This window comes from Astatotilapia calliptera, chromosome 11 (assembly GCF_900246225.1).
Source record: "Astatotilapia calliptera chromosome 11, fAstCal1.2, whole genome shotgun sequence".
In the NCBI taxonomy this organism is placed as follows: Eukaryota; Metazoa; Chordata; class Actinopteri; order Cichliformes; family Cichlidae; genus Astatotilapia; species Astatotilapia calliptera.
In genome coordinates, this window is record NC_039312.1 from 19,573,257 (window position 1) to 19,599,137 (window position 25,881).

At 43.3% G+C, this 25,881-nt stretch overlaps 1 protein-coding gene across 2 annotated transcripts; it reads right to left on the reverse strand.

Annotated features, from left to right (window-relative positions):
- Positions 1 to 1,052: 1,052 nt before the first annotated feature.
- Positions 1,053 to 25,359, reverse strand: epb41l4b (erythrocyte membrane protein band 4.1 like 4B). 2 transcript variants are annotated; one of them, XM_026185624.1, is made up of 23 exons: positions 24,387 to 25,359; positions 22,068 to 22,172; positions 21,932 to 21,974; positions 21,342 to 21,420; positions 21,063 to 21,107; positions 19,556 to 19,608; positions 16,176 to 16,296; positions 15,371 to 15,458; positions 15,187 to 15,275; positions 13,583 to 13,652; positions 13,325 to 13,494; positions 12,334 to 12,443; positions 11,510 to 11,543; positions 11,223 to 11,256; positions 11,008 to 11,111; positions 8,138 to 8,277; positions 6,933 to 7,054; positions 6,746 to 6,859; positions 6,588 to 6,643; positions 6,349 to 6,501; positions 6,070 to 6,190; positions 5,747 to 5,880; positions 1,053 to 2,082 (listed from the first exon to the last, which is right to left on the reverse strand). In XM_026185624.1, exons 1-23 carry the CDS (start codon positions 24,660 to 24,662, stop codon positions 2,019 to 2,021), a joined length of 2,325 nt encoding a protein of 774 aa, XP_026041409.1. In that variant the 5' UTR covers positions 24,663 to 25,359; the 3' UTR covers positions 1,053 to 2,018. The 2 variants fall into 2 exon arrangements, with proteins under 2 accessions (XP_026041409.1, XP_026041410.1); XM_026185625.1 differs by lacking the exon at positions 5,747 to 5,880 and having other exon boundaries at positions 24,387 to 25,358.
- Positions 25,360 to 25,881: the final 522 nt, after the last annotated feature.

The window sequence follows — 25,881 nt, forward strand, 5'->3', positions numbered from 1 at the left end:
AACTGAAGTGAATTAAAGAGTGAACAGCTTTTTGTATGTAGTGACAGTTAACTGTAACAAGCTGCCTAGTGTCTTTATCTTCTTTTATTCCCCGATGCAGTCTAACAAAGGGTTTAATGACAGAACAAAAGCGTCTACGTGTTTTATATAGTTTCAGGTGTTTGTTTCTTAACCACATTGTCTTTGTGGTTAACAGGAGACCATTCAAACTCCACTTAATATTGGTTTTTAAAGGCGTGGCTGTCACTTACGTGGCTTCCTTCAGCTGCTCAGCTGTTAAAAGGTTAGATTTGTCCTGTTCATGTGTAAAACTTCTTGTTTGTGAGGGAACCAAGCCCTGTAATCGAAGTAGGAGTATTTTATCATCTATAGATGTGCAAGAGGGCACACAGTTTTTAGAATGTAAAAAACGTTAATCATTGTTTTATTAATGCTTAAATGTTAATCAATCTTAAAAGACTGAGCCCATTAAAAAAAATGGTAGAAACACCTCTGTTCCTTTAACTGTTCCTGTGCCTGTTAATTTCTCAAATATCAATTCCCAGAAAAGCAGAAGATCCCATTTGTTGTGGTCACCATAACTGCGGTGTTTGCTCGCCCCTCCTCTGCTACTGTGCAGCTTTGTGAGAAAAACAAATTCCACAACGAATTTAAGCTTGTAATGCAGGTTGAGCTGAGAAATTATGAAGGACGATTTTGCAGTTGTTTCAAAACCAGTGGGAGGGCCAAATGCCGAAGTCTGCGCAGGCTTCCCCCATTTTTAAAAAACTGAATCATTTACAGCAGATTCACTTCGAAGCAGTTCTTCTCTCCCTCCCTCTTTCTGCTGTGCTGCATCTCACCTTGAAGATGAATTATCTAACACAAAACAGAGGTACAATTAACAGGCTGACTCACCGCACTGGCAGATACCTCTCTAAAGTCCCGCACAGCACACATCTTTTGTTCCGTCGCAGGGAGGGTGAGAGGCACATACCTAACAAACCGGCAGGCAGGGCGAGGCCGAGCCACATTCCCATGTCAGGAAGGAAGAAAAGAAACAAAGATGCTGCTGCAGAGTTGTCAAACCGATGATGTGGCCTTTATTGAGATCCAGTCCAAGGTAGGAAAACTCAATCAGCAACATACAGTACAGGTGCAGATCATGTGCTGCCTCGGATTGTGACAAAGAAGGGCTGAAGTGAAGTTTTTGTTTTTTGCGCAGTAATTAAATATTTCCAAGGGTCTGACCTCTGAGGCCAGATTTGGTTTTGAGCTGCATGTTAAAAACACAGCAAAGGGACGCAAGAGAGGTTTTTCATGAACACCTGTAACACAAGATCAAGGCTGCTGCCACAGGAGCTTTGGCGCCTCCTGGTGGGCACACGGAGACTGAGGTGTCGATATATTCAGTTTTCACTTTCAACTCACACTGTTCAGGATTTTCTTTAAAACCACAGACGCTGCTGATGTTTTTTTGCGTGTAAAAAAATGGATATCTGATATAGGAATTACAGTACTGAGGTAAGCATTTACAACGCCTGCTCTGTTCTCAGGATATCAATGAGTATTTACATTTTGAACAAACTGATTTGAAAGTGAGTGACTTTCATTTCAGGGGTGCTTTTTACATGGAGATCAAAGCTTCAACAGTCGCTGTCTGAAACACAGTTTAGGCATCAGCACGGACACGGCGATGAAGACAATGAGGATGAACTCACACATAAACAGAAGTCCAAAGCAAAATCCGATAATCGTTTAGGGAAACATTAATCATGCAGGCAGCACCAGGAATACAGTCTGTAGCTCGTCTGTAATGCATGTGAGTGAATCCACTTGTTTCCATTTCACTTTTTTGTACAGGTTCAGTTCAGTTATTACAAAGAGCCTTCTTTCTAAAATAACAGTTAAGCAAATATAACAACCGCCTTTATGCAAATATAGATTTATAACTGCTAAATGTGCAATGCAAGTATACAAATGCTGACTGACACCAGTGACTTTGGGACTTCTTAGCTTCCGTCTGACGGGTCGAGGTCTCAGAGCTCTGTCATCAGGAGCGCTCTCAGGATCTTCTCTCTGTCCACCCTAATTTCTTCTCCGCTGCAGACACGAACATACGATTTAACAGCTCTAAACTTGAACTTTTGTTTCTGCAACAAGGTGAAATATAATTTTCATAACAGAAAATTAAAAAAAACAAACATTTTACAACAGTAACTATGACAGAAACAACACAAAGTCTGCGTTACAAAGACAAAGAACAGCAGCTACAGGATAAGAAGTTGTCTGGCAATTTAAGCTGGTCATAAACAGATCTTACACTCATCTGATGCTTTGTTAGGTACACCTTGCTAGCACCAGTTTTCTACCTTCAGAGCTGCTTTAATTCTTCATGGCACAGAACAACAAGATGCTGGAAACATTCCTCAGAGATTTTTAGGCCCACATGACATGATAGCATTGCACTATTTCTGCAGATTTGCCAGCTTTGCATCCATGACGTGATTATCCCGTTCCATCACATTAAAAAGCTGCTCTACTGAACTGAGATCTAGTGATTGTGGAGGTCATTCAAGTGCAGCAAACTCATCGTCATGTTTAAGAAACCGGTTTGAGATGATTTGAGCTGTGGTGCGCTATCGTGCTGGAAGCGGACAGACACAGTAGCAACAATCTTCAGGCTGTGGTGTTTAAATAATGCACAGATACCAATGATGTGAATGTTTTCATGCTGTTGTCAGAAATAGACCAGCAACATTTTTTCAATCTTCTATTTTCCAATCTTCTATTTGAGCCTGTGTGAACAGGAGCCTCACTTTCCTGTTCTTAGCTGAGTGGAACCTGGTGTAGTCTTCTGCCGCTGTAGCCCAACTGCTTCAAAGTTCGAGGTGTTGCGTTTTCAGAGATGCTTTTCTTGGTTGGAAAATGTGGTTATTTGAGTAACTGTTTCCTTCCCACAGCTAAAAGCAGTCTGGCCATTCTCCTTTGACTTCTATCAGCAGGACGTTTTCACCCAGAGAATTTCCTCTTTTTCACTCTTTAAATCATAGAGATGACTGTGTGGGAAACTCCCAGAAGACCTGCAGTTACTGGAACACTCAGACCAGCCTGTTACCAACAACCATGCCACCTTCTAAGTCACTTCTCCATTTGGGGGCTCGGTTTGAACTTCAAGAGGTCATCTTTAACATGTCCAAATGCTGCCACGTGATTGGCTGATTAGATATTTTGTTAATGTGCAGAAGAAAAGGTGTACCCAACAAAGTGGCCAGTGGGTGTAAATCGTGTTAGATAACATGAACTTCATGTCATCTAAAGGCTGCAGGGAATGACTAATGAGCTAAATGTCTAATCAGCACGTTCATAAAAGGCTAACGTCGCCACAAGTCATGTGACTTTCAGTGAAGCCAGAGGCTGCGACTGCTTCTGATGGGACTTCTCATTATAGTTTATCAACTTTTTGTCTCCAGTGTGATTAGTTACTGCACTTCTAATTTAATTTTTCTAGGTTATATTAATTTGCGGTGCATATTAAGTTGTGCAATATTATTTAATGTCGTTGCGTAATTGAGTTTATTATGTGATTGATTATTTAATTAGCTCTTTATAATTTTATGTGTAACTTTTAAGTTGATTATTGTAGCACCCCGTGAAAAGCAATTATAGTTCCTACTTGCTTGAGTCCATGGTGGGACTGCTTAGAGCGTAACATACCCTGAGTAACGTGGACTTTGGAGAAGAGTGTGATGCTGGCTGTCTCGCCATGTTGCTGTTTATTATGGAATTTGTATATATGGGCAAACAGATGAAGTCAGAAAATTAGACTTAAGTGAGTTTTTACTGAATGTGTAGCTCAGCCTTCAAGCTTCTCTGTCACGTCCTAAAGAAATGAGCAGCTATTTCCATCAAATCAAATCATCTTATTGGTTTTGGAATCGCTGATGTGATTTTATTACACTGCATTATGTTTTATAAAGTGGTCAAAGCAGCCCGGCTGCCAAAGATTAAAGTAGCACGAAAGTGAACTGCCCCAAAAGTTAACTTAACCAGTGGAGGCTCGTTTTCAGTTCTAGGGTGCACGTGTTTATTTTTTAAGCTGTACTGAAGGGGCCATCTCAAACTTCATTGACTGAAATGCAGATATTGTTCGTTACGCTCAGCTTCTGCTGCAGCTGTTAAAAAAAATAAATCAGTGTCATTTGCTTATTATTGGTTTAAGGTTGCAATTTACACCCTGATAAATAAATATGTGGGTGATTTTGTGTGTGTGTTTGTCTTTTGTGATGTCACTGTAATTCGGGGCTTTTAATGGTTTCTTAGAACTGTTTGTTTTCCAGGGTGCAATGATTGTACAGCATATTTGGGGAATTGGATGCACAAGTTTAAATTTGCTTTTGGATTTTCTTAATCTACACAGAGTCCACAGTATACATAGAGGCTCAAATGTACCCACTAATATTTGGTTAAATTTCCATTTAGCAAGTTGCATCTCGACCGGACATTTTTGGCAGCCTCAACAAGCTCCTGGCATAATTCCAGCTCGATATTTAATCACTCTTCTTGGCAGAATCCATAGAGTTCATTTCCTGGAACAGATCTAGTCCGCGAATATTCAATCGGGTTGAGGTCAGGACTTTGGGAACGCCGTACCAGACGCTTAATGTTGGCCTGCTTTATCCATTCCAAACTAGTTTTGATGTGTGTTTGGGATCATTGTCCTGTTGGAACAAACAACCGTGTTCAAACTGTCTAGCTGTTGGTTTGAGGTAAAAGTTTTGGAGGTAGTCCACCTTCTTCATTATTCCATCCACTTCACGATAGTACCACTGGCAGGGGAATAGCTACTGCTAACACCACTTATTCCAGACCTTTGCAAAATGGAGACGCATCCGAATAACTTGTTCTTGTGTACAGCTGTTTGAACCAATGATCCTGAAATCTGCAGTTTTTTAGAAATGGCTCCAAGAGACCTTCACAACTTCTTTAAATCTACCATTCTTCTCCTCAGATTCTTACTGAGTTGTTCTGAGTATTAGTCTAATGAGTGCCATCCAATAAATCAATGAAACTACCAGTTGCAGTCAATCACGAGCAATAAGGACAAGTTAAAAGGTCTTGGCCTTGTGAAGTTGAAAGACATTGTTGAACCGTTGGCACCGCTTATTACAAGATTTAAGTAAGTCTGTGTGGATTAGAGAAAATAATAAATTCAAACTTGTGCTGTATGCCGTATGCTCATTCCACTTTGGAAAAACAACAGCTCAAAGAAATTAAAAGCCCCAAATTATCATGACATCCATTCTCGTGATGAGTGGATGTAAACTTCTGAGGATAACTGTAATCATACTGTAGCAGGAAAAATAGTGAGATATTGTCTTGATATTTTCAAGATAATATCAAAAACTAGTCTGGATCCAGACATTCTTTTGGATCCAGGGGCTCAATTCATGCATGGTGTGGAGGGTCATTTCAGCACTGGTGGAGGTACGCAGTCTCGGACAGCTCTTGTTTACTGCTTTGACATGCTGGAAATAAGATTTTCAATATTAGCCAGTTTTCCCAAATCTCACTCTGAAAATCCTCCTGTCTGCGTCACACGGTTGTTCACTTTGGCCTCACGGTTTAGCATCAGCTACTAACTGAAACAGGGGATTGTTTTTCATGTGCAAGCGTCAAACAAGAGCCTGAGGCTTCAATACAGCACTTGAGCAAACCAGCGCTGTATAAAAGTGTCCAAGAGATAAGAGCGAGGAGGTGCGTTTACCTGTCGTTATGGGCAGCAAGGTAAGGAACCAGGTGAGGAATGGAGCTACGGTAGTAAGAAGGGGAGAGATGAGGGGAGGGCGAAGGAGAGGGACAGCATGGACTACCCAGCTCCAGTGCTGGCATATTATCCCCCTGCAATACACATCAGTGTAGACACACACACACACACCACACAGACAGACAGACACACACAATTACAGATAATGCAGAGAGGTGTGGAAATAATCCCCCCATAAGTGGAGCATAGTGTACTACACCAAGACCCGTTTTAAAGGGTTTTTAAAGTGTGTGTGTGTGCGCATGTGTGAAGATGTGTGTTACCTGTGGGTAGATTGACGGCTGTATCTGTCTGTCCAATGAGCTGCTAGAGCCCGACTTTGCTGTACTTTGGGAGGAGATGGCTGCGAGTGCTTCAGGGAGATTATCTTCATCTTCGTGGTTACTGATAAGCAACAAATGGAGAGACTATAAGTGGCTTACATGACCTACAGATCGCTCTGAACAAGATGTCACTATCAAAGAGCAGAGATAGCACGGCTGCTGCTTCAAGTACTCTGTGGAGTGTTCATTTTCCACTCACAGCAGGCGATCTGTACTCACAAGCTGAACTGCCGGACCAGCCGTTTTCTGCGGTTGGTGCTCGGGTTGGCTTTGGGCTGGAGCCTCTCTGGCGTCAGGTTGTGATCTTGCCTGTGGGGTGTCTTTTCTGCTGTCAGACTGGATGCCGCCGAGTCTTGGGAGGAGCTCTGATACCTGGAAATGAGAGCAGTTACTCAGGAGGGTAAGTTGTGTTTTCAGAAAGAGGTCTAAACATGTTAAAGAGCGGATGAGCTACTGGCCTCTCATTCAGGGTCTCAGTTGAGCTCTTCCCTCTGGGTGTTGTTGGGGCTTCTTTCTTTATTGTGGAGAAGAAATGGATAGATATGCTGTTAGTGACACCGCCAAGTGCACAGGATGTAGGTCAAATAGCCAAAGGAGAGCGTTATTTGGTACTCACTCTGAAGGCTGCCTCCATCTGGGCCTTGAGGATGTTACATTTGAGGTGGTCGGGGAGCATGGCTGGGGAAGCAGGAGGGTGCAGAGACTTTTCAGACAGCTGCTTCTCCTCTCCCTGCCGGGAGAACAAGGAGAGGTGAGGAGACTAAATCTCAGTGAGTAAACATCGTGTGGGAAACGTGACTGACCTTGTTGTCGATGTTGATGTGCAGCGAAGGCCAGGGAGGAGAATCGCTTTCAGACTCCAAAGCCTTGAGCAGCGACTGAGAGATGTCAAACTCATCTGCAGGGAAGGGGGGCGCTTGACGTTCTGATTGAGACAAATTGTAATGAGAAAAAACAAACAAGTCACGTTTTTACTGTAAAGACACCACAGACGGTTTGACAAAGCAGGGATGGAAAATGACTATAATCTAAAAAGGTTTATAATTCAATTTACGCTGGCACAAGAGTTTGACTGTCTTTAATTTCACCAGAATTTGATGATATTATAAATGATTAACAGCAATTTTGGCTGGGTGGGGGCTTTTTGGTGTTTGAAAGTTGGCAGGTCAAAGCAAGTTTGAGAACCGTGAGATACTTTAAATCCATATTAATGTGTTTGCAGATGCTTCTCGACTTACAAACAATGCCCTTAAACAACTGCACTTAAATGAAGAGTGCAAACACAAGAAAAATTAGCAGTGTTTAACCACGTTTACTTTACTTGTATCCTAGCTCACTACAGCAAAAGGCAACTGAATTATGTTCTCAAAAGCAGAAACCCAATTTAAAACTGCTTTAGACACATTTAAAAGCAACCAGAATCATCCCTCCTTCACCACTGAGGAGTAAGTTCAAAGTGTTTTCACCAAATATCTCCACTTTGGTCTCGTGTGTCCAAAGGACGTTATTCCAGGAGTCTTGTAGACTTGCTGTCATGAACTTAAATATTTAACATGCTAACTGAGGCCTGTAGAGTCTGAGATGTAGCTCTTTGGATTTTTTTGTACTTGTCTGAGCATTGGACCTTGGGGTAAATTTTTGCAGGAACATCCACTCCTGGGAAGATTATGGTGAATTAATACAGAGAAAAAAACCCTGTGAGCAAGCACTTAGTGACAGTGGGACCATATTCTTTATTTCGGATCATCCAGCTTTGAAACAACACAGTCAGTATAAAGGTAAAGGTATATCAGTCATATCACGTGCATCTTTAAATCTGTTTTTACAAAGTTGAAATCAAACTACGTCACGTTGTAGTGGAAACATTACATCTCAAAGTCCTCAAAGTGAACCTCAAAAACAAAAAGAGCGGACAAACAGGCGGCACCGAGCATGAAAAGAAGCATCAGCGTGGCGTCTAGACACACCACAGATTTGTGCAGCCCAGCCTCAGGCTGACAGTACTCACTGTTCTTGGTGTGTGTGTGGCAGAGCGTGTCCTGGCTGTGTGTGTGCCGACGGTGGCGGTGATGGATCTTGCCAGAATACGAGTTCTCGTTCTCCTCGACGCTAAACTGATGATCTGAAGCGAGCCCACTCAGCGGGAAACTGAAGATGACACATGCAATCAAAACACAAACAACCCCCCCCAAACAAAATCCCACTTAAATATGACAAAAAGTGTAAGTACCGCAAATAAGTAATTATCGTGTAATAAATCCAAGCTCGTGATGTGAGTTTTTCACAGCAATGTAACCCTCCCTGTGTGGATGCTGAGCTGACTGAGTAACACAAAACCAGAAGTGCAATTTCAACAGTGCATTTGCTTTTCTACATGGTAAAGAAACACTGCTTTGGACCTAAAATGTGTGTAAAATTACATGTAATTTCTGTTAAATCTGTTATTGAATCATTTGTGTTACTTCATTAGTAAAGTACAAAGAACCATGTGGAGGTATTTATCAGTGGGAAAAGCTGTAAAGCTTATAAAAAATACAGTTAAAAGTCTAAAATTTACGCTCTTATTACATTTTCCAAAGCCATCCAGTGGGCCAGACTGAATTCGTTTGCGGGCCGATTCTGATCCCGGGCCTTATGTTTGACACCTCTGGTGTAAGACAATGAAGGAATGGGCTTTGCAATTTCTGCATTTCACTCATAAACCCTTTATTTCAGAAGCAATACGGCAACAGTCCTAAAGGCATAATGTGATTGGAGTAAACATCGAAAGTAAAAGGCGACACACTAGAACAGCAACACACCGGCCACATCTTCTGTAAACACTTGGTTAATTTAGCAAATCCATAACCTGATGTAACATTAATATAATGTTTATTCAAAAAACAAAAACAAAAAAAAACATTCACTCTGAAAGCACAACACCACAAATGCAAGATTCAGCTTCATGTTTCTAAGTTCACACTGAAAACCATAAATTATACACAAAGCAGCTTAATCCCTAACCCGGCATTCACTAAGTGCAGGACTGGACCCCTTCCACCTGTTCAGAATCACTTTATTCAGCACTCACAACACTTTATTTCAAAAGTGAGTTTAAATAATTTAGATGCCACACGATTTACTGCAAACGAACAAAGAAACAAACACAAAAGCACTCTTAAAGGCAGATTTGAGATTTGAGCAACCGTAATCACATAAAACATCCACAAGCAAAGCAAGGCACAAACGTGTCACACCCGGTCCTATCTTTGTATTTATCCTTAAATATGATGCTGAATGTTTGAATGGAAAGAACAGAGTGTTTGAGAAGTATAAGAGCTACGTCGACTGGGCATTTAGAGCCATAATTAAATAATAACAATATTAAAGTGCAACAAAATTAAAATATATCATCTTATTTCAACAATTCTTAGCTTGTTTTTTGGCCTTTAGTTTATTTATATTTTAGCAAATTGCCACCTAGTACAGCACCTAAAGTTACCTTCAAGAACTTCTTGTTTGAACGTCCCTGTGAGTGCACAGAAAACTAAGCACGTGATTATTTTCATATGAAAATAAACTAAATTTTCAGGCACAATCTTGATTTTTCTAGAAGATGCTTTGAACATTATTTGAAAGTATCCTCAAAGAGACTTTAAAATGCACCACATTCTTGTTTTATCTTTACAGAGGAGCAATTATGCCCATTTCCAGCTTCATAATGTTATTCTTTGATTTTACTACTGTAGCTTTGCATCACTTAGAGTTGAAAATAACCCTTATGTATCTTATGCTGGACCTTGGTGCAGCTCCTCAGTTTATCCTGTTGGAATAAGGCTGTTTAGCTCATCTCTCTCTAATCTTATGTTTTTCAAGCAATCAATTAAAAAAAGAATAATAATAATTTATTTATTTAAACATCAGTAAATTAGCATGAGCAAACTCTTTTCCTGCAAAAATCGTACTTATCCGTTTCACTCTGTATTATTTCCCCAATCATTTGTGCACAACCTGCAATGGCCCCCACCAATCGGGAGGTTTCACCAGCAGGCAGGAACATCCACTCTCAATGACATCACAGGGAAATAATACGGAAAAAAATCTGAGTGTTTTGAGTGGACTCTCAGCCTGTGATTGCAGCTTTATTATTAAGATGAAGGCAACCTGTGTCTAAAAGGATGTGATGATATAAACTGAGCTATGACTCGCAGAATGAGTAAACTGTAACGATCAGAGGTGTTGAGGCTCTTTACCTCGATCGCCTTCGTGATCTGTGTCACCGCTCCGTAACCACAATAAATAACTTCAACATTCACCCACCCAGTCCCCTTACCCGATGTCTTTGCACAGCTCTCCCTCCACGTGACCCCCTTGAACATTATAAACCTCTATCCTGCTTGATAAAGTCCTTTGCACTTGATGGGGGTGTGTGTTTTTTTTGCTTTTTGTCTAGTATGCAGACACTGAAACACATGAGATGACGTGACAAATGGATGAAGACGTGGGACATTTCATGAGGATGAACGGAGACAGCTCCGTCACCGGAGCGTCTCTCTTTGGGTGTTGCCAGTCTGTGCCTGTGAGTTTTGAAATAGATTCCTGGGTTAAGAGGGAGGTCAAAGTTCGGTCATGACCTTATCCCTGTTAACCACAGCCACGGATCCTTTGGCGATGCTGCTCTTTCGCTCCGGGACGGGGGGAACGATGGACACCGGACTCTCAGCCTCAAAGGAAGGCCTGAACGGTTGATGAAGGGACGCACACACGGATGGAGGCAGACGAGACACACGGGAAGACAAACAGACATATGAGGTGTAAGAGGGACATGAAATGTGATGAAAAACAGAGCATGTGGACACATCCTGAAGCTCTTTAACAATCCTGTCCTTTGTCTCTTACCTGTGAGGTGATGTATGACTGGAGGGCTGCAGGTAAACTGAGGAAGTGAGCGTGGGGTGGGGTGGATGCCAGGGCTCGTGACCAATGGGAATGTTGTGTTGGTACTGGAGAGGATCGAAGAGATGCTCAAATTAAGCGTCGCTACTGGGATAAAGCACACCGCTCTCTGCTGCTTGTGTTACATTTTGAAAAGTGGGTTAACTGAGGTCGCTTACCTGATGCAGACTTGGATTGGGGCTGGCGTGAGAGCTGTGGAGGAAAAAGCAGTGATATCAGATGTGTATCATAACTTATTTTTAAAGCAGGTGCATATATATTACTTTCGAGTGCACTGCACAAGCAAACCCTCTCAAAAGCAACAACTTCTCTTTTACAAAGGGCTGTTTCTGTGTTAAGATTAGCCAGGCCATTAGGTGGATTAAGGTCAAGGTTAGAGGAGGAGGAATGAATGCAATAATCTGAAAGTGCATGCGTGCATTATTTATGTCTGTGTCTGTTTCACCTGATGTGTGGAGGCTTGGCTGGAGAAATCGCAACTGACGGAGAGAGAGACACAAGGTCAATTAGAGCAGAAAAATACAGAAGTCAAAAGCAGCTCTGCAGTTTATCTGCGAGTCTGTGTGCACTTTTTCAAATGCCCTCTCTGGTCTAACTGTGCCGTTCAGTCCAGACTCTCTGCAGACATGTTATTACTCCAATGCTGAGCTATTACCAACACTCAACTCTCGGTTCATTCGTATTCCGGGGCTGCGTGACGAATCCAAATCCAATACATAAAAGGTGTTTGGACGTCAATACTGACAGTCTCAAGGTAAATACAGTTTGCAGTGTGCATTTGATCATTTATGTGGGATAGATTAAAGTGAGCTGCAGGCTGCTGGACCTTTGAAGCCTCTGCAGCTCACAGAAGGTGGGAATTATGGAGGAGTGAAGAGTACAGCAGGTGCCTTTGACAAAGTAAAAAAGGTGACGCTTAAATCTAACAACCTAGAGTTTCTCAGCACTTTCTTTAGAAAAGAAACCAGGGCTGCTTTTAAGTCTATTGAACTTGTCAAATTATCACTTAGCATTGGACATTTTTTTAAAAGAACAGCCCTTGAAAAAAAAAGAAAAAGAAAAAGGGGCGGGGGGGTCCACTTTTCCTTTCCTCTGAAAAATAAAACAATATGTTCAACAGTTACTCTCTGCAGCAATTTTTACATTTTAAAGCCGAAAACACGCTGAACTAAAACAGCGCAGAGCCTTCATAACAACGCTCGCAGCCACATAAAACACAAATCAGGCGCTGATACTCGGTCGTCTTTTGTATGAGCAGATAAAACTCACTTTTGCCCAGCGACTGTGTGCGGGACGGGTAGCGTCTGCTCGGCCTTCTCTCGAATGTGCTGGCCCTCCTCAGTCTGCCTCCGTGAGTGGCCTGGTACTCTGTTTTCCCACTGAGACAAACACACAGCAGATGCGGGTGAAGAGTGGAAATGATTATTACTAAAAGCATCGACACTAATGTCAAAGTGCCACTGAGCTACAGTCTGACCGAATTCATGGAGTTCATCAGAGGAGACTTAAATGGAGTTTCTAGATGATTATTCCTTTTGGTGTGAATTTTCCAAAAGTTTTCATCAATTGTTTAGAATTTAGAGTTGTTTTTATGCACAGTGCTGCGTTTACAGAGACTCGCTTGACTGCTTGTTCGTGGGACTTTCTGCTTCAGTTTTGTATTTAATAAATGAAAAGCGTGAACGACTTTGGCTTTAGAAAGCCTTGGGTTGGTTTTGCAGTATGCCTAAAGTCTTTTAAACTGACAAACTTTCTAACATACTTATCTTAAAACTTCTCTAACAAAAACTCTGAATGAAGACAGAGTTTTCGTTAGAGAAGTTGGCACCAGTATGATTGTTATGTCAGACTGCAATACACACAGTTCCAGTGTTCCTGCTTTTACTTCCACCACCTGTTACACAAGTGTTTTTTTTTAATCCACAGAGTGCTTTTACAATGCTGTGATTTAGCTGCTCCGACAAATGACAGGAAGTGCCCTTCAAGTGAGAGAATTTGCTTCGACCATGTCTGATAATAGTTGCAAGAAAACAAACAATATAAAGGGAATATCTCAGTCACCATAGGAACAGATCCGTGTAACCATAGATACCCTGTAACCATAGATACAAAGGCTCTGTTTTATGTGACACATTATTCCACATATGCTGCTAACGAGTGCTGGCCACAACTACCTGCGAGTGCCAGCTTCTATTATCCCCCTTCAGCAAGTCAATTAGACGCTGCTCAGATGTGGCGAGACGCCGTCGCTGCTCTCTACCTGAATCTGAAGCGGGACCCGAGTCGCGTGAAGTCACTGTGGCCGGCCCTGCCCGCAGTTGGCTGGCGCAGGCGAAAGAAAGCGTGACTTTCCACGGCACACTTCCACAGGTGTTTGCAGCTCCTGGCGCTGGCCAGCTCGAACACGAAGGTGTGCTCCTGCTCCCGACCCTTCACAACAGAGAATAACCATAATAACCTGTTAGTCGCCTGAGAGATGACCGCGCGCGGGCACGGCATGCAACGTGAAGACACAAACCTGATCGTCGTCCTCCACCACCACCAACGTGAGTCGACTCCTTTTGAAGTCCAGCCGAGTGATTTTGGGCCTGTGCAACACACACACACACACGCACGGATGAATGACAAACACACAAAGAGACAAACAGTTTGAGTGGGACAGGTGACGAGAGCACGCAGTATGAAACATCGGCTCCTCGCAGAGTGATTTTGGATTTCTTTTCACTTCCCATACCTCGTCCTGCCCCTTGGCGAACAAATACTCAGCTCTCAGTAGCTCTCTTTTTTCCTGGCATGCCCTTCCTTCAAAGTTTGCACGGTCCCCACCCTCCACCCAGGCTGAACCTGTGCCCCACTTTATGTTTTATCACTTATGCCACATTTTGATTGGCTCTAGGTTGTAAATGTTGACACATGCCTCTCCAGAAACACGTGGTTCAAAAAAAAAAAAGAAACTCAAATTCAATTAGCAGAGGAATAGCAGCAGACAGAAGAAGTAAGAGTTTAAACAGGTACTGCTTCTTTTTTTTTTTTTACCTGCCAGAAGAGATAAATAATTAATTTTCGTGAACAAACTCTTGTTTCTGTTTATTTTTCAGTTACATTCATTCAACATGTCGCTACATATTAAAACATCAGCTGTTTGTGAGATTCCCTTTTCCAGTTTCATTATTTTCATACAGTTCTGTGCAAAAGTCTTGAGTCAGCTCTTTTTTTTAATATATATACATTTTGCTTCCAAAGCAGTGGTGAGTAATAGTTCTCCAGGTCTTTCTGAAGGTCTTTCAGGGGTTTTCTTTGGACATTGGCCTCTTCTTCACTTATTTTCAGTCCAGTTCTTGTTCCTGACAATTTTCAGAGGAATGCTTTTCTGTTATTTGCTAATCCACTCAACACTGACCTATGAGTCATTCAAGCATAACAGCGGCACCTCACTCAAGGAATGAACCAGTGTCGTGTCTTAACATCAGAGTCAAAACACTGGTTTATTCTGAAGGACCAATTTTAAATGGTATCTTTAGGCATCTTTTGTCCCCCGTCTCCCCCCATCGGTCATACCAAACACTGACGTTTCTATAATTCTGCAACAGAATTGTCCAGACTCTGTTTTTGCCTCGAAAACTGTACTTCCGATGATGTTTGCAAGTGTTTCAATAAACAGCAGCACATATTTCCCATTTTTCTATCCAAACACAGAGAAATGAGGAGTGACTCAAGACTTGGGCACAGTACTGTGAGCAATTACTGGATTGTTTTTAGTTGTTAGGTATTTGCTCTCTGACAATTTGAAAAAACAAACAAGTGGTCCTTCATGGATTTCCAGAGCCTAGGGTGACACCTCAAACCATCTTATTTCACTCAGGTGAGTTTAAACTACCAAATTCTCCTAATCTAAATTTGCAATGACACAAGTGACACAAATAAGTGACACAAGAATTATTACTTATGACGACAGTTTTGTTTTTTCATTATTGTATCAGTAAGGTTATTTTGGAAATGTACGGTGTTCCTACATTCACATTCACTGCTTGTGTTTTCTTACATTTTTGTGTTAAAATCATTTACATAAGAAATGTAAATGAGCACGTTTCAGGACACACAAGATGAGAGTTGTGCTCTTACCAAAAGAAAAGCCCGATTTTGCTGACGCCCTCATAAACCAAGATGCCAGTTGGAGTGAGACCCAGTGCATATTCTCCTCCATCTTTGCCCTGCGGACGAACGAGCACACATTTATTTCTAACACACCTGAACTTCAGTGTCACACAAAAAACAACACTGGTGATAATAAAACTCTCTCACGCACCTTGACAAAGTGCATATCTACTCCGTAAAGTTCCAGCCACTTGCATTTGTTGAGAAAAGAAATCTCTGCTTGAGAAGGGCTTTTTCCCCTGAGGAAATAAAAGCAGACAACACGGTGAGTTTTCACAACAAAAATACTGCTCGCTCCATCACCTGAAGCCCCGGCCACTATATTTGGCAGCTCAGTCGAAAAAAGAAGAAAAAAAACGTCAAAATCGACGCTTGCCGCGTGACCTCTGCTGGAGATTGGTGTTAGTTCTGAGGGAGACGCTCAGTGAGTAACTGTCTGTCTGCATCCTGATTCAGTCTTTGTGTGTAGGCATGACTCAGTGAACTCGGTCTGTCCTTGCGTGGCTAAGTCGGCCCAGTGAAGCGCGGCGTACGCGTATGTAATCTAATCCGAGATGGGAGCAATCAGTGCACTGCTGGGTTAAATACTGCCCGGAATCAATCAAGACCCTCCGGGAATTAATCCCATAATCCTTCACGCAGACCAGCGATAGCCCGGCCGAGGAGGAGAGCACAGAGGGACGGTGAAATGAGACACCCGGTCAGTGAAAACATTGGTGCTGAAAGGCTGCAGCAGAATGACTTCCTTTGCTGCTCAGTGCTCAACTTTTTTCCCCACTTGTTCCATCCGACGAGGAGAGAAACCAGCTCAGGTCAACTGGACGCCCTCCAGTAAGCTGCTTTGACACAGCAGACGTATTGTGGTAACTGGTGCAAAAAAAATGTTTATGTGTCCTGGGTTTTAGTTTTAGAAGATCCCAAATTTAAGATGACTAGAAACACAGCAGGCTCCTCACCTAAGAGTCAGCCACTGGTTGAAGATGTCTGCCTCCATCGCCGCGCTCTGTCTGGGAGTGAAACGAAACTCCGACACCAGTTCGGGAGAGTGCTCCAAGGGGTCGCAGTCTCCCAGCTCGCCTGCATACAGATAATTCAAGTACACATGCACAGACGCACATCAGGTGAGCAGCATTCAGACCTTCGCTTACAAACAAAGCTTTATTTAATCAATAGAAAGCAACAACACAATAAATTGCTACAGACTCAGCTGGTCTGGTTTGGCCAGTAGCTTGTAGTGACTACTTCCAAGGTGATTATTGCACCTTGGAAGTAGGTGAAGTTGTGCCAGAAATTTTTGCAGTGACCATTTTTTAGTAAGCTTTATATAGACACTGGCTTTATTGCCATTACTGAGTAAATTAGAGGTGTGACTTTCACTTAATTGTATGACCATCCCAGTAAAAAACAACAACAATAACAACAAAGAAAAAAAAACAAAACCCAAGAAAACCAAAAGTATTTACAAGAAAAAAAATCTCAGACACCTCAGAAACATTTGCGTGTTTTTTTTTGTCATGGAGCCAAGGACATCACGCCTCAGGCATGATGTGGTAGACAGGATGTGCCACACAAACACAACAGCCATCGCCTCCTCTGAGCAGTTCCAGTTCATTTATGATGATAATTTCCTTTAGTTTGATTTTCATTGAACACCCATAACACACTGCAGCTGTTTTTTTCCCCTCTTACAAAAATTTGGGACTTTAATTTTGGAGGTTCTGGATCATGAAATGCATATTTTTGTGTCCAAGTGCATCATTCCTGTTTAAAATCACTTAGTCTGATCATGACTTGCACAAGTTGATTCTATAAAGTATCATCTTTTAAATATAACTAATAAGAAATCTAATTTTAGAGCTTTAAATAAAATCAATCATTTAATTACATGGCATTTCTTGCAGCTGCAGCACTCGACTTACTGGTTTTGCCGCCTGACTTTTGGAACCATTTTCAGTTTAAATAGGCTGTTGCTTGGACACCTATATTAACTTTTACATTTGGAAGCAAAAGCACCATTTTTAAAAGAAATAAAGATTTATTCATTTATTTTTACATTGGTTGTGCCACCTGACTTGGAAAGTGCACCAGCCTGCATAAGAGATACGTTTCTTATCCAGTTTAAGAGAGAGCTACAAGCCTTTTCAGACAGCCACATAGAGTCCAAGGGGTCCTCTGTGTAATTAAATATCACTTTCACTACTATTACTTCAAAATAAAATGTTTATGGTTGTGCCACCCTGGCATTTGTGAACATACAAACTGCTGGACAACATAGTTTTAATTATCTCAACAGCTTTTAAACTGTTAGTATTTATACATTTTGGTTATTTTATCAATAAAAAGTGTATATTGAGTATTTTATTTTGGAATTATTAGCATTTAAACACCATTTTTAATAGCCTTCTTAGTCTTTTCATTTTTAAACAGACGTATGTGCCGCCTGCCAGTTTGGAGTATTAGAAACCAAAATATAAAAGCATATACATTGTGCCATAATATTATTAATTACCCTGCAAATTGATTCAAATTTAAAAAGTTTTTTGATTTATTTTACAAAGTAATGACGCACAGATGCAAACATATGAACATATACAAATATTCTTACCTAAAATGACCCTGGTATGCCTGTGGTGCTGTTACACTGTGGATTACTCCATAAACATTACTCCACAGTTTGCTGATTAGTCTTTTTTGAGAGCGCTCATCAACACTAATATTAACTGACTTTACTTAGCTTGGCTGGCTCCCATGAGGGTAAAATTAGGACGTTAACCTCATTGTGATGAGAGAAAAAAAATAGTGGTTGCCTGGTAACCGCACTGATTTTTTTTTTTTTTTTTTTTGGCTTATCAGTAATCAATTGCATGAAGGTGTGGAGACCACTTTAGATTGCAGGGTGACTGCACAGGTGGGAGGCAATCTGTCTCCAAACAATTGTAGTCTGACTAAGACCGATTCCTAATTAAGTAACAGACGTCTATGTCTGTGAAGGTTCTCAGTCATCCAGGTCATCGTAGTCAAAAGAGCTTGCAAAGAAAAGCGTCTGGACTTCTTTAAGTTGCTTGAAGACCTTAGAACTGAAGAAGCTTCTCGGATGAGAGGTGAAACGTCTTCAAACAACTTAAAGAAGTCCAGACGCTTTTCTTTGCAAGCTCTTTTGACTAACAGACGTCTAATTTATAAAAAGCCAAATTACAAACACGCTGCAATCAATCTGAGTCACTCTGAGCTGATGAGCTCAGTTTCTTTTTAATAATGGGACGTCACTATTGGCAGAGGGACGGCTGTTTCACATTCTTGAGGTTCTCGTTGGACTTAATGTGAATTTTTGTGGAACTAGACGACAACAGATTGCAGCAAATTGACTTTTGCCATTTTTGTTTCAATGCATTATCACAAAATGACTGTATGTACTCGAATATACTGAATTTAGCAGAGTGACTGCATCTTATTGCAGTTTAATTGTCCTCCAGACGCACCACAGTCGCTTTGAAGACAGCGACTGACTACGAGTGGTCATAGATTAAGCCCCGTCTTTGAAGCGACCGTTTGAAAAGCAATAAAATCACAAGTTTGTCGCACACAGTCGCAGTAATTTTGGTCAAACTGCTCCAACCACTCTTTGCCCTTGTGTAGGTGTAGCATGAAATATTTGAGGTTATTAGCTTCTGTAAAAAAGCTTTGGCATTTGAGATGAGAGGACAGGCATCTGGAGGGACTTATTTAATGTGAGAAGCCACAAAATCTCACATTGAACCATGGGGCCGACCGTTCAGGGGGTTTGGAAGCCGGTTCGATCACCAGCTCTGTCTGTCTTGGTTGTTGCGTCCTTGGGCAAGACACTTCACCTACCGCCTACTGGTGATGGCCAGAGGCGCCTCTGTCAGTCTGCCCCAGGGCAGCTGTGGCTACGACTGTAGCTTGCCTCCACCAGTGTGTGAATGTGAGAGTGAATGAATAGTGGAACTGTAAAGCGCTTTGAGGGTCTCGAAAAGCGCTATATAAATGCAATCCATCATCATCATCATTATTATTATTATTAAAATCATTCGGAGCTTAGTGTAGTACTGTTCTCAGGGCTTCTGCTGATGCATATCATGTATGTCAAAGTAAACACAAGTGCATTATGCCACAAATATATAGCAGTTTTCCTATCACAGTGAAATAAATGGATATTAATGGCTTTGCACTCAGTCCAAATCAATCTAACAGGTTACGCCAGGGTTTGGAAAACTGTTAACACTATGAGGAATAACTTATGAGGTTCTTGGAGAACATAAATCTCTGCTTAAGAGTATAAATAAACACTGAGAGTGAGGTTCCAAAGTCTACTTACTTTGTAAACAAAATGCCGCAAGCTCTACAGCCACGTCATACGGACATTTCAACCTGGAGAGAGAGAGAGATGCTGATGGTGAGCGGTTTTTAGTGCGAGTGACACACTGCATGAAATCAAAACCACTGTCCTGCCGATGGTGCGATGTGTACTCGTTATCATGTGTCAGAGAGACATAAAAGTGGATGAATACCCTACGCTGTGTGTGTGTGAACATGTCAAGGAGGAGAGGCGCAACCCTTTTGCTAAAATAAGCAGCCCTCTGCTGTTCTTGATCTTGAGCTATATAATAGAGCTGGACTCCAGGGATCCATGGCCCAGATAGAGGCAGGAGGAGGGAGATGGGGAACACACTGTCTGAAGTGTGTGTTTGTGCAGGCAGGTCTGTGTTTGTGACTCAGAAGCAGATGCCACTGTGCACAAGTCTCCCAAACTCCAGTGTAGGTGACCTGTGTGCGTGCCGCTACAGGTGAGTGTGTTTACTCCAGTTTTAATGCTGCTGATGAGAGCCGGATGTCCTCATAAATGGAGAGGAAGTGCCTACAAATGACTTGTGACTTAACAATGAGCTGAGCTAACCGAAAAAGGAGTGGCAACAGTTTTTCTCACCTTCTCTACAATAAAGAAAGAATTCACAAAATATTCAGCTGTTCCTGTGTAAAGAAAACAATGCCTTAGTAGGTAAACCTGTTAAACTGCTTGCAAGTAATCACATGGCAGCAACTCAGCGCACTTAGGGAAAGACCTGCTGAAGTTCAAACTGAGCATCAGAATGGGGAAGAAATGTGACTTCAGTGACTTTCAGAGCAGAGGAGAATGGTGAGACTAGTTTGAGCTGACTAGAAGGCAACAGTAACTCCAATAACTAAGAGGATATGCAGGCGAGCATCTCTGAATGCACAACACATCGAACCTTGAAGCAGATGGCGTACAGCAACAGAAGACTGCACCAGATGTGATTTCTGTCACTTAAGATCAGAAAACCGAGGTTATAATCCTTTTCAGGCTCCCACAAAAAGTGTGGCCTGGTCCGATGAGTCTGCTGCGAGGTTCGGACCGATGGTTGGGTCAGAATTTGGCGTGAACAACATGAAATTATGGATCCATCCTGCTTTGTACTAATGGTTCATTCTCATTGACCGTATCCATCATTTTTTGACAACACTGTACTCATCCTCTGGTTCGACCAGGATTACACACCATGTCACAAAGATTATCAGTCACCAGATCTCAATCCAACAGAGCACCTTTGAGATGTGGTGGAACAGGAGCTTTATATCAAATCTGCAGAATGTGTGATGCCATCATGTCAATATGGAGCAAAAATCTCTGAGGTATGTTTCCAGGGCCTTGTTGAATCCGTGCCATGGGGATCCCAACCTGACACTAACGAGGTGTGCTTAATATGTCGTGTGTGTGTGTGTGTGTGTGTGTGTGTGTGTGTGTGCACGCGTCCTGGGTTTATTTGGAATTATTTGTGTGCATAAACTGTGACGATGAAACTTACTTGTCAGACAGAATGTCTTGTCGAAGCTGCAACACAAACAGATACCTGTTGGCGAACAAAACCGCAAAACAAACAAGTGAGACTCTCGCCTGAAGACAACATAAATCAATTGATGTATCAAAGGCGCTCCTCATGTCTGACACATAATTTGTTTTAACAAGTCTCTGTCCTTGATTTAAATCTGCCCATAGCAGCAAAGTAATTAGCCCCACGTCCCCTTTGGACCTTTACACCAGGCTCAAGAGAAAACCGTGTGTGTGTGTGTGTGTGTATTTTTACCTTGTAAATTCCTCACGCAGGTTGTTTGGCTCTGAAGAGTAAAACTTCACCCTGAAGAACAGCTTGTACGGCGGACCGTCTGAGAGAAAGATTAAAAGATATGTGAGTGTGACAGAAAGAGCCGAGGCCGGAGAATAATTCAATCAAATAACATTTCTCAGAATTTATTTCATACGTTTAGTCTCGTCGACTTTTCATCTGCTGCATCCATCACTGCCACGAGGTCCGAAATCTTTTCATCTCCCAATTGACTTTAACCTACTTTCATATTTCTTCCCTGCTTCCCTTCCACATTGATCAGAGTTACTTTCAGGCTACAGACCTACCACCCTGTGAATAAACGACCGGCCGACAGGTACAACATCCATCTCCCCACCTCCCATGAACCATTCGGCCCCCTGTTACAAGCCAGTGAGCAAACAAGGCTACGGCTTCTAATGCACATAGTAATCACTGTGTCAACATTTGATAATGCTCCACCTGCTCCCCACTCACCTGCTACCACATGCGCATACAACGCACTGCACATTTTCCTACACACATGCAAATAGTCCTAATTAGAAAAACAGCCCGAGGCGACCTGAGCTTACCTCGGATCTGCTTCTTTATAAGCTTGGACATATCCAACCAGTGCTAAGAGAGAGAGTGACAGAAAGAATAGAGAGGTGAGAATGATTTTCATCAGCTTGCTTTCCACATTGATGGACGTGAGAGCTTGTTACTCACTGAAACTTGATCCGTGTCCATGAACTGCAATCCAAAGTAGTCTGTCTCAACCAAATCTATGTGATACATGATCTGGTCGAAAAGGTCCTGGCCTTTGGACTTGCTCTGGGAAAAGCAAAAGTAGAACACAGGAGGAGAAATTAGTTATTTCTTACACTATCTCTCCTGTCGTGGTGAGCGGATCTTCCACGGTGGATGGATTGAGCTTTTAAAATTGAGTTGGGGGCGTCAACCTGTTAGCACAGGCTTAAAAGTGAATTAGAAAGAGGCCTGGTGATCACATTGGGAGGAGAAATGACTTTTACTGGACGTGTAAGTGGGTGTGTGTGTGTGTCCAGGTCAAAATGAGAAGGACAAGCCCCACAGGGAAAGGCCCTTATTGAGGCCTTTCCTATAAACACACAACCAAGACAACGAGTCGGTGCACTTAAGCACAAACTGCAGCCGTTTGCCGTTAAATTTATCAGAGCATTTTACGAGCATCCCCTGATGAAGACCTAACCCTGGTCTGACCCACATAAAACACAGTGGGTGTGTAGGAAGATGACTGCCTTGTACTTTGGATCCTGATAACCAGCCTAAACTTCCTGGTGGGTGTATGAATGAGTGAGGAAATCAGTGGTATTAAAGGATTGGGGACAGAAAGAAATCGCTCCTGCCCATTCTCTCTGCAGCGTGCGTCGTTTACAGGGGCTGATTGTGACCTCCATCAAGAGGACGCGCAATCACGCGCCTCGCAGAGTCACGCGCAGCGAGGTGAACAGCTCGTTCTTCCTGTTGTCTCCGGGCCTACGCTCAGTTTCAGGTGACACACTGAAAGGCCTTATTAGTTGAATTTCAGCCCCGTTCAGTGCACTTGTAGGAACAACAAGAGCACATGAACAAACTTGTTCCAACACACCTGTGACTAAGCCGGCAGCTCGTCGAGCCATGTGTCATTTTCAACTGTAATGCCTTGGCAGAAGTGGCGGCTTTGTGTTGGAGCTGTAATCTCGCTGCAGGACGAGAGAAAGGCTCTCCACGCCACAATGCAATGGCCGAGCGTTTCGGAGGTGACGCACGCACGCAACAGCTTCGCTGACACACGCAACCTTGAAAATGAAAACATCTTATGAGAAGCCACTTACGCACACAAGGGCCCACACGCTCGCTCATCATCCCACCTACCCCCTCGCACAGCTCGTAGCACTCGTCTGTGACACAGAGTCCCCACAGTGGTAAATCAGATCAGGGAGTCGGGGAATAGAGAGAAAGGAGAAGAAGGTGATGGATGGAGAGAGACAGAAGGAGGTGGAGGATGCACAGGAGGGAAAGAACAGGAGAAGAGTGAGGAGGCAGAGTGTGAAAGAGTAAAATGATGAGCAAGGGAGCAGGCAGCAGAGGGAGTGTAAAAGGAGATTAGGAGGGAGAATGGCTCAGGGGAGGGGAGGTGGGGGAAAGGGGAGATTGCTTGAGGAAGATCAGATACAAGCAAATAGAGAGAAAAGAAAGTGAAAGGAAGACGTGCAAAAGAGCAAACAGGAGGGGGCAGCTTCAGGTCTGAGTTAGTTCCCAACAGTCAGAATGGGGAAGCAATGCGATGAATCGGATGATCATAACACCATCTGGAGCTGCAACCACTCACTGTATAAGAAGAGACGTGCTCACAGATACACACACACACACTACAGGCACTGAAACTTTGGTAAAAGGGTTTGTGCCAAAATCCAAAGAAGTGCAGAGCGCACTGTTTTCAGTTTGAACCGAGGGCACAACTAACGACAATGTTATTCTGTGGTCATGTTTTTTGTATTGTGTAGTTAAAAGTGCCAAAAACAATGCCCCACATTCCAACATGAGGTCTCAGAGCTTCTCATTTCCTTGACCCCTGTGAAGTCTAAATCCAATAGAAGTCACCAGGAGCCAGAAAAGAAATTAAAGTGTCTTCACGTTTATTTGGGCAGTTAATTAAACTGAGGGGAGATATATATATAAAAAAATCTTGCTCTCCCCCGCATGGATTAATCAGCAAGACTAATTGCCCGGGTCCTAATTTGTCCTGCATGCCTTTTAGACAAACAGAGTGGTAAAAGGCTGTAATAAGTACTCAGTTTTACACGTCCTCTAACTACTACTGTGCTCTGATCGTTTAAGAGGCTGGCGTTGGACCTGCAAACGGCTCTGACTCCAGGCTCGTTCATTTTCAGGACAGGAAAGCTGCCTCGCGTTTCTTATTTATTTATTTATTTTTGCTTGGACCCCCAGGAAGATCCACAAAGACACGACAAAGGAGGTGGGGGGAATACACAACTGATGTGCCTTGCCACTTGAGCCACTCACGGCCAATTCCACATTGACATCAGAGCCGTCCAACAGCAGGACCCGACAGGTGATGGTGGTCCTCGCCGTCCCAGCGGCCGGGATGTGAACCGACGACCCCCCGGTGACCACGGCGGGAGCGTGGACGACCTGCTGCTGGTGGGCCAGGAGCAGGGGGTTCCCGGATACCCCTCCTGCTCCCCCTCCTCCTCCTTTACCGTCCCGCTCATCCCTCTCCCTCTGCTGGAAGCGGCTCAGGGAGCGGCGGCTGAACGTCCGGCGCAGAAAGCCCATCATCTTCTTGATCCACGATGAGAGGAGGTCCGCGCCGCGTCCGTGAAAACTGCTCCGCACAACAGTCACTGCAGCCGGGGTCCTGTCACTGCTGCCTCCTTCACCACCTCCACCTCCTCCTCCTCCCCGGGGCGAGGAGTCACTCAGCAGGCACGGAGGAGACTTCAGGGCTGCCGATCAGTCCTCGGGCTGGATGTCGGCAGCAGGGGGGGACTCCAGCCGCATACTAATGAAACTACCACAGATCGACCACCGAGCAGCCAACCAGTTGATTTCCAATCATCCAGCCCTATGTGAACGGCAGGAGTCGCGGAAATACAAGCAGCCCTCCTCCTCTTCCTCCTCCTGTCCTGTCCTCTCCCGTGCACCTGCCTCCTGCTTCGCTCGCTGTTGCGCACCGACTCTAAAATCCCGGAGAAATCCCGTCCGACGCTCCGCAGTGGGGACCCCTGAGTCACAAGGGGCCGAGAGGGGGGGGAGGAGGGAAGTCTCACCACCTCTGGACCGGACTTGACCCGGCGGCGGTCGCTGCTGATTATTCCCACCGGCGAAGCGAAACTAGTCTACCTCACAGGTAAAAGTCAACCAGCGAGAACTGGACAAACAGCGTGATCTGCGCCTGCGTAAAAACACAGCACATAACAAACTTCTGTTCCTCCCGACTGGCCGACCCATCAACACCGGCGAACCAGCGCCACCTGTCTGCCATGGACGCGCCAGGGCTGGGAATAAATCAGAGCAGATCATTACTCGGGTCCCAAGGTGGGGTCCGCGGTGCTCCAGGGGGGGCCTTCCCCAGCATAATGATGGTGATTTATAACCCTCTGCTCTTCAGAGTCCTACCCACCGCTTTACAAGTAATTCAATCACAGTTTCAATCAAACTTTATTAGTGCAGCATCTGTCATGCAGTGTAATGCAACTCCAAAGTGCTTCACACACCCAACAAATGCAAATAAGTTACACATTAGGAGACTGACGCACGCAACAAGTACAAATAAGAGATCAGATCTGCAAAGAGCCAGTGGCATTACACACCCTCCATCACGCTTTTATTTAACCTGCTTTATTTTATTTATCTAATTAGACTAATAATTAGATGCAGGGTTTGTGAAACATCTGCACAGCTAAGATGAAAATCTGGAAAAGGAACAAAATGTAGCCAAAATCTGCTTAACTCTTTCTCATGTTCCGAGTTTATGAAATAAGTGCACATGCTCTAC

Excerpts from the sequence above, each read along its gene's own strand:
- epb41l4b (XM_026185624.1), bottom strand. The coding sequence starts at position 24,662 with ATGATGGGCTTTCTGCGCCGGACGTTCAGCCGCCGCTCCCTGAGCCGC. Across the intron at positions 21,421-21,931 it reads TATAAAGAAGCAGATCCGAG|ACGGTCCGCCGTACAAGCTG; the intron begins GTAAGCTCAGGT and ends TCTTTCTCTCAG. Across the intron at positions 6,191-6,348 it reads CTGGTCCGGCAGTTCAGCTT|TAACCACGAAGATGAAGATA; the intron begins GTGAGTACAGAT and ends GTTGCTTATCAG.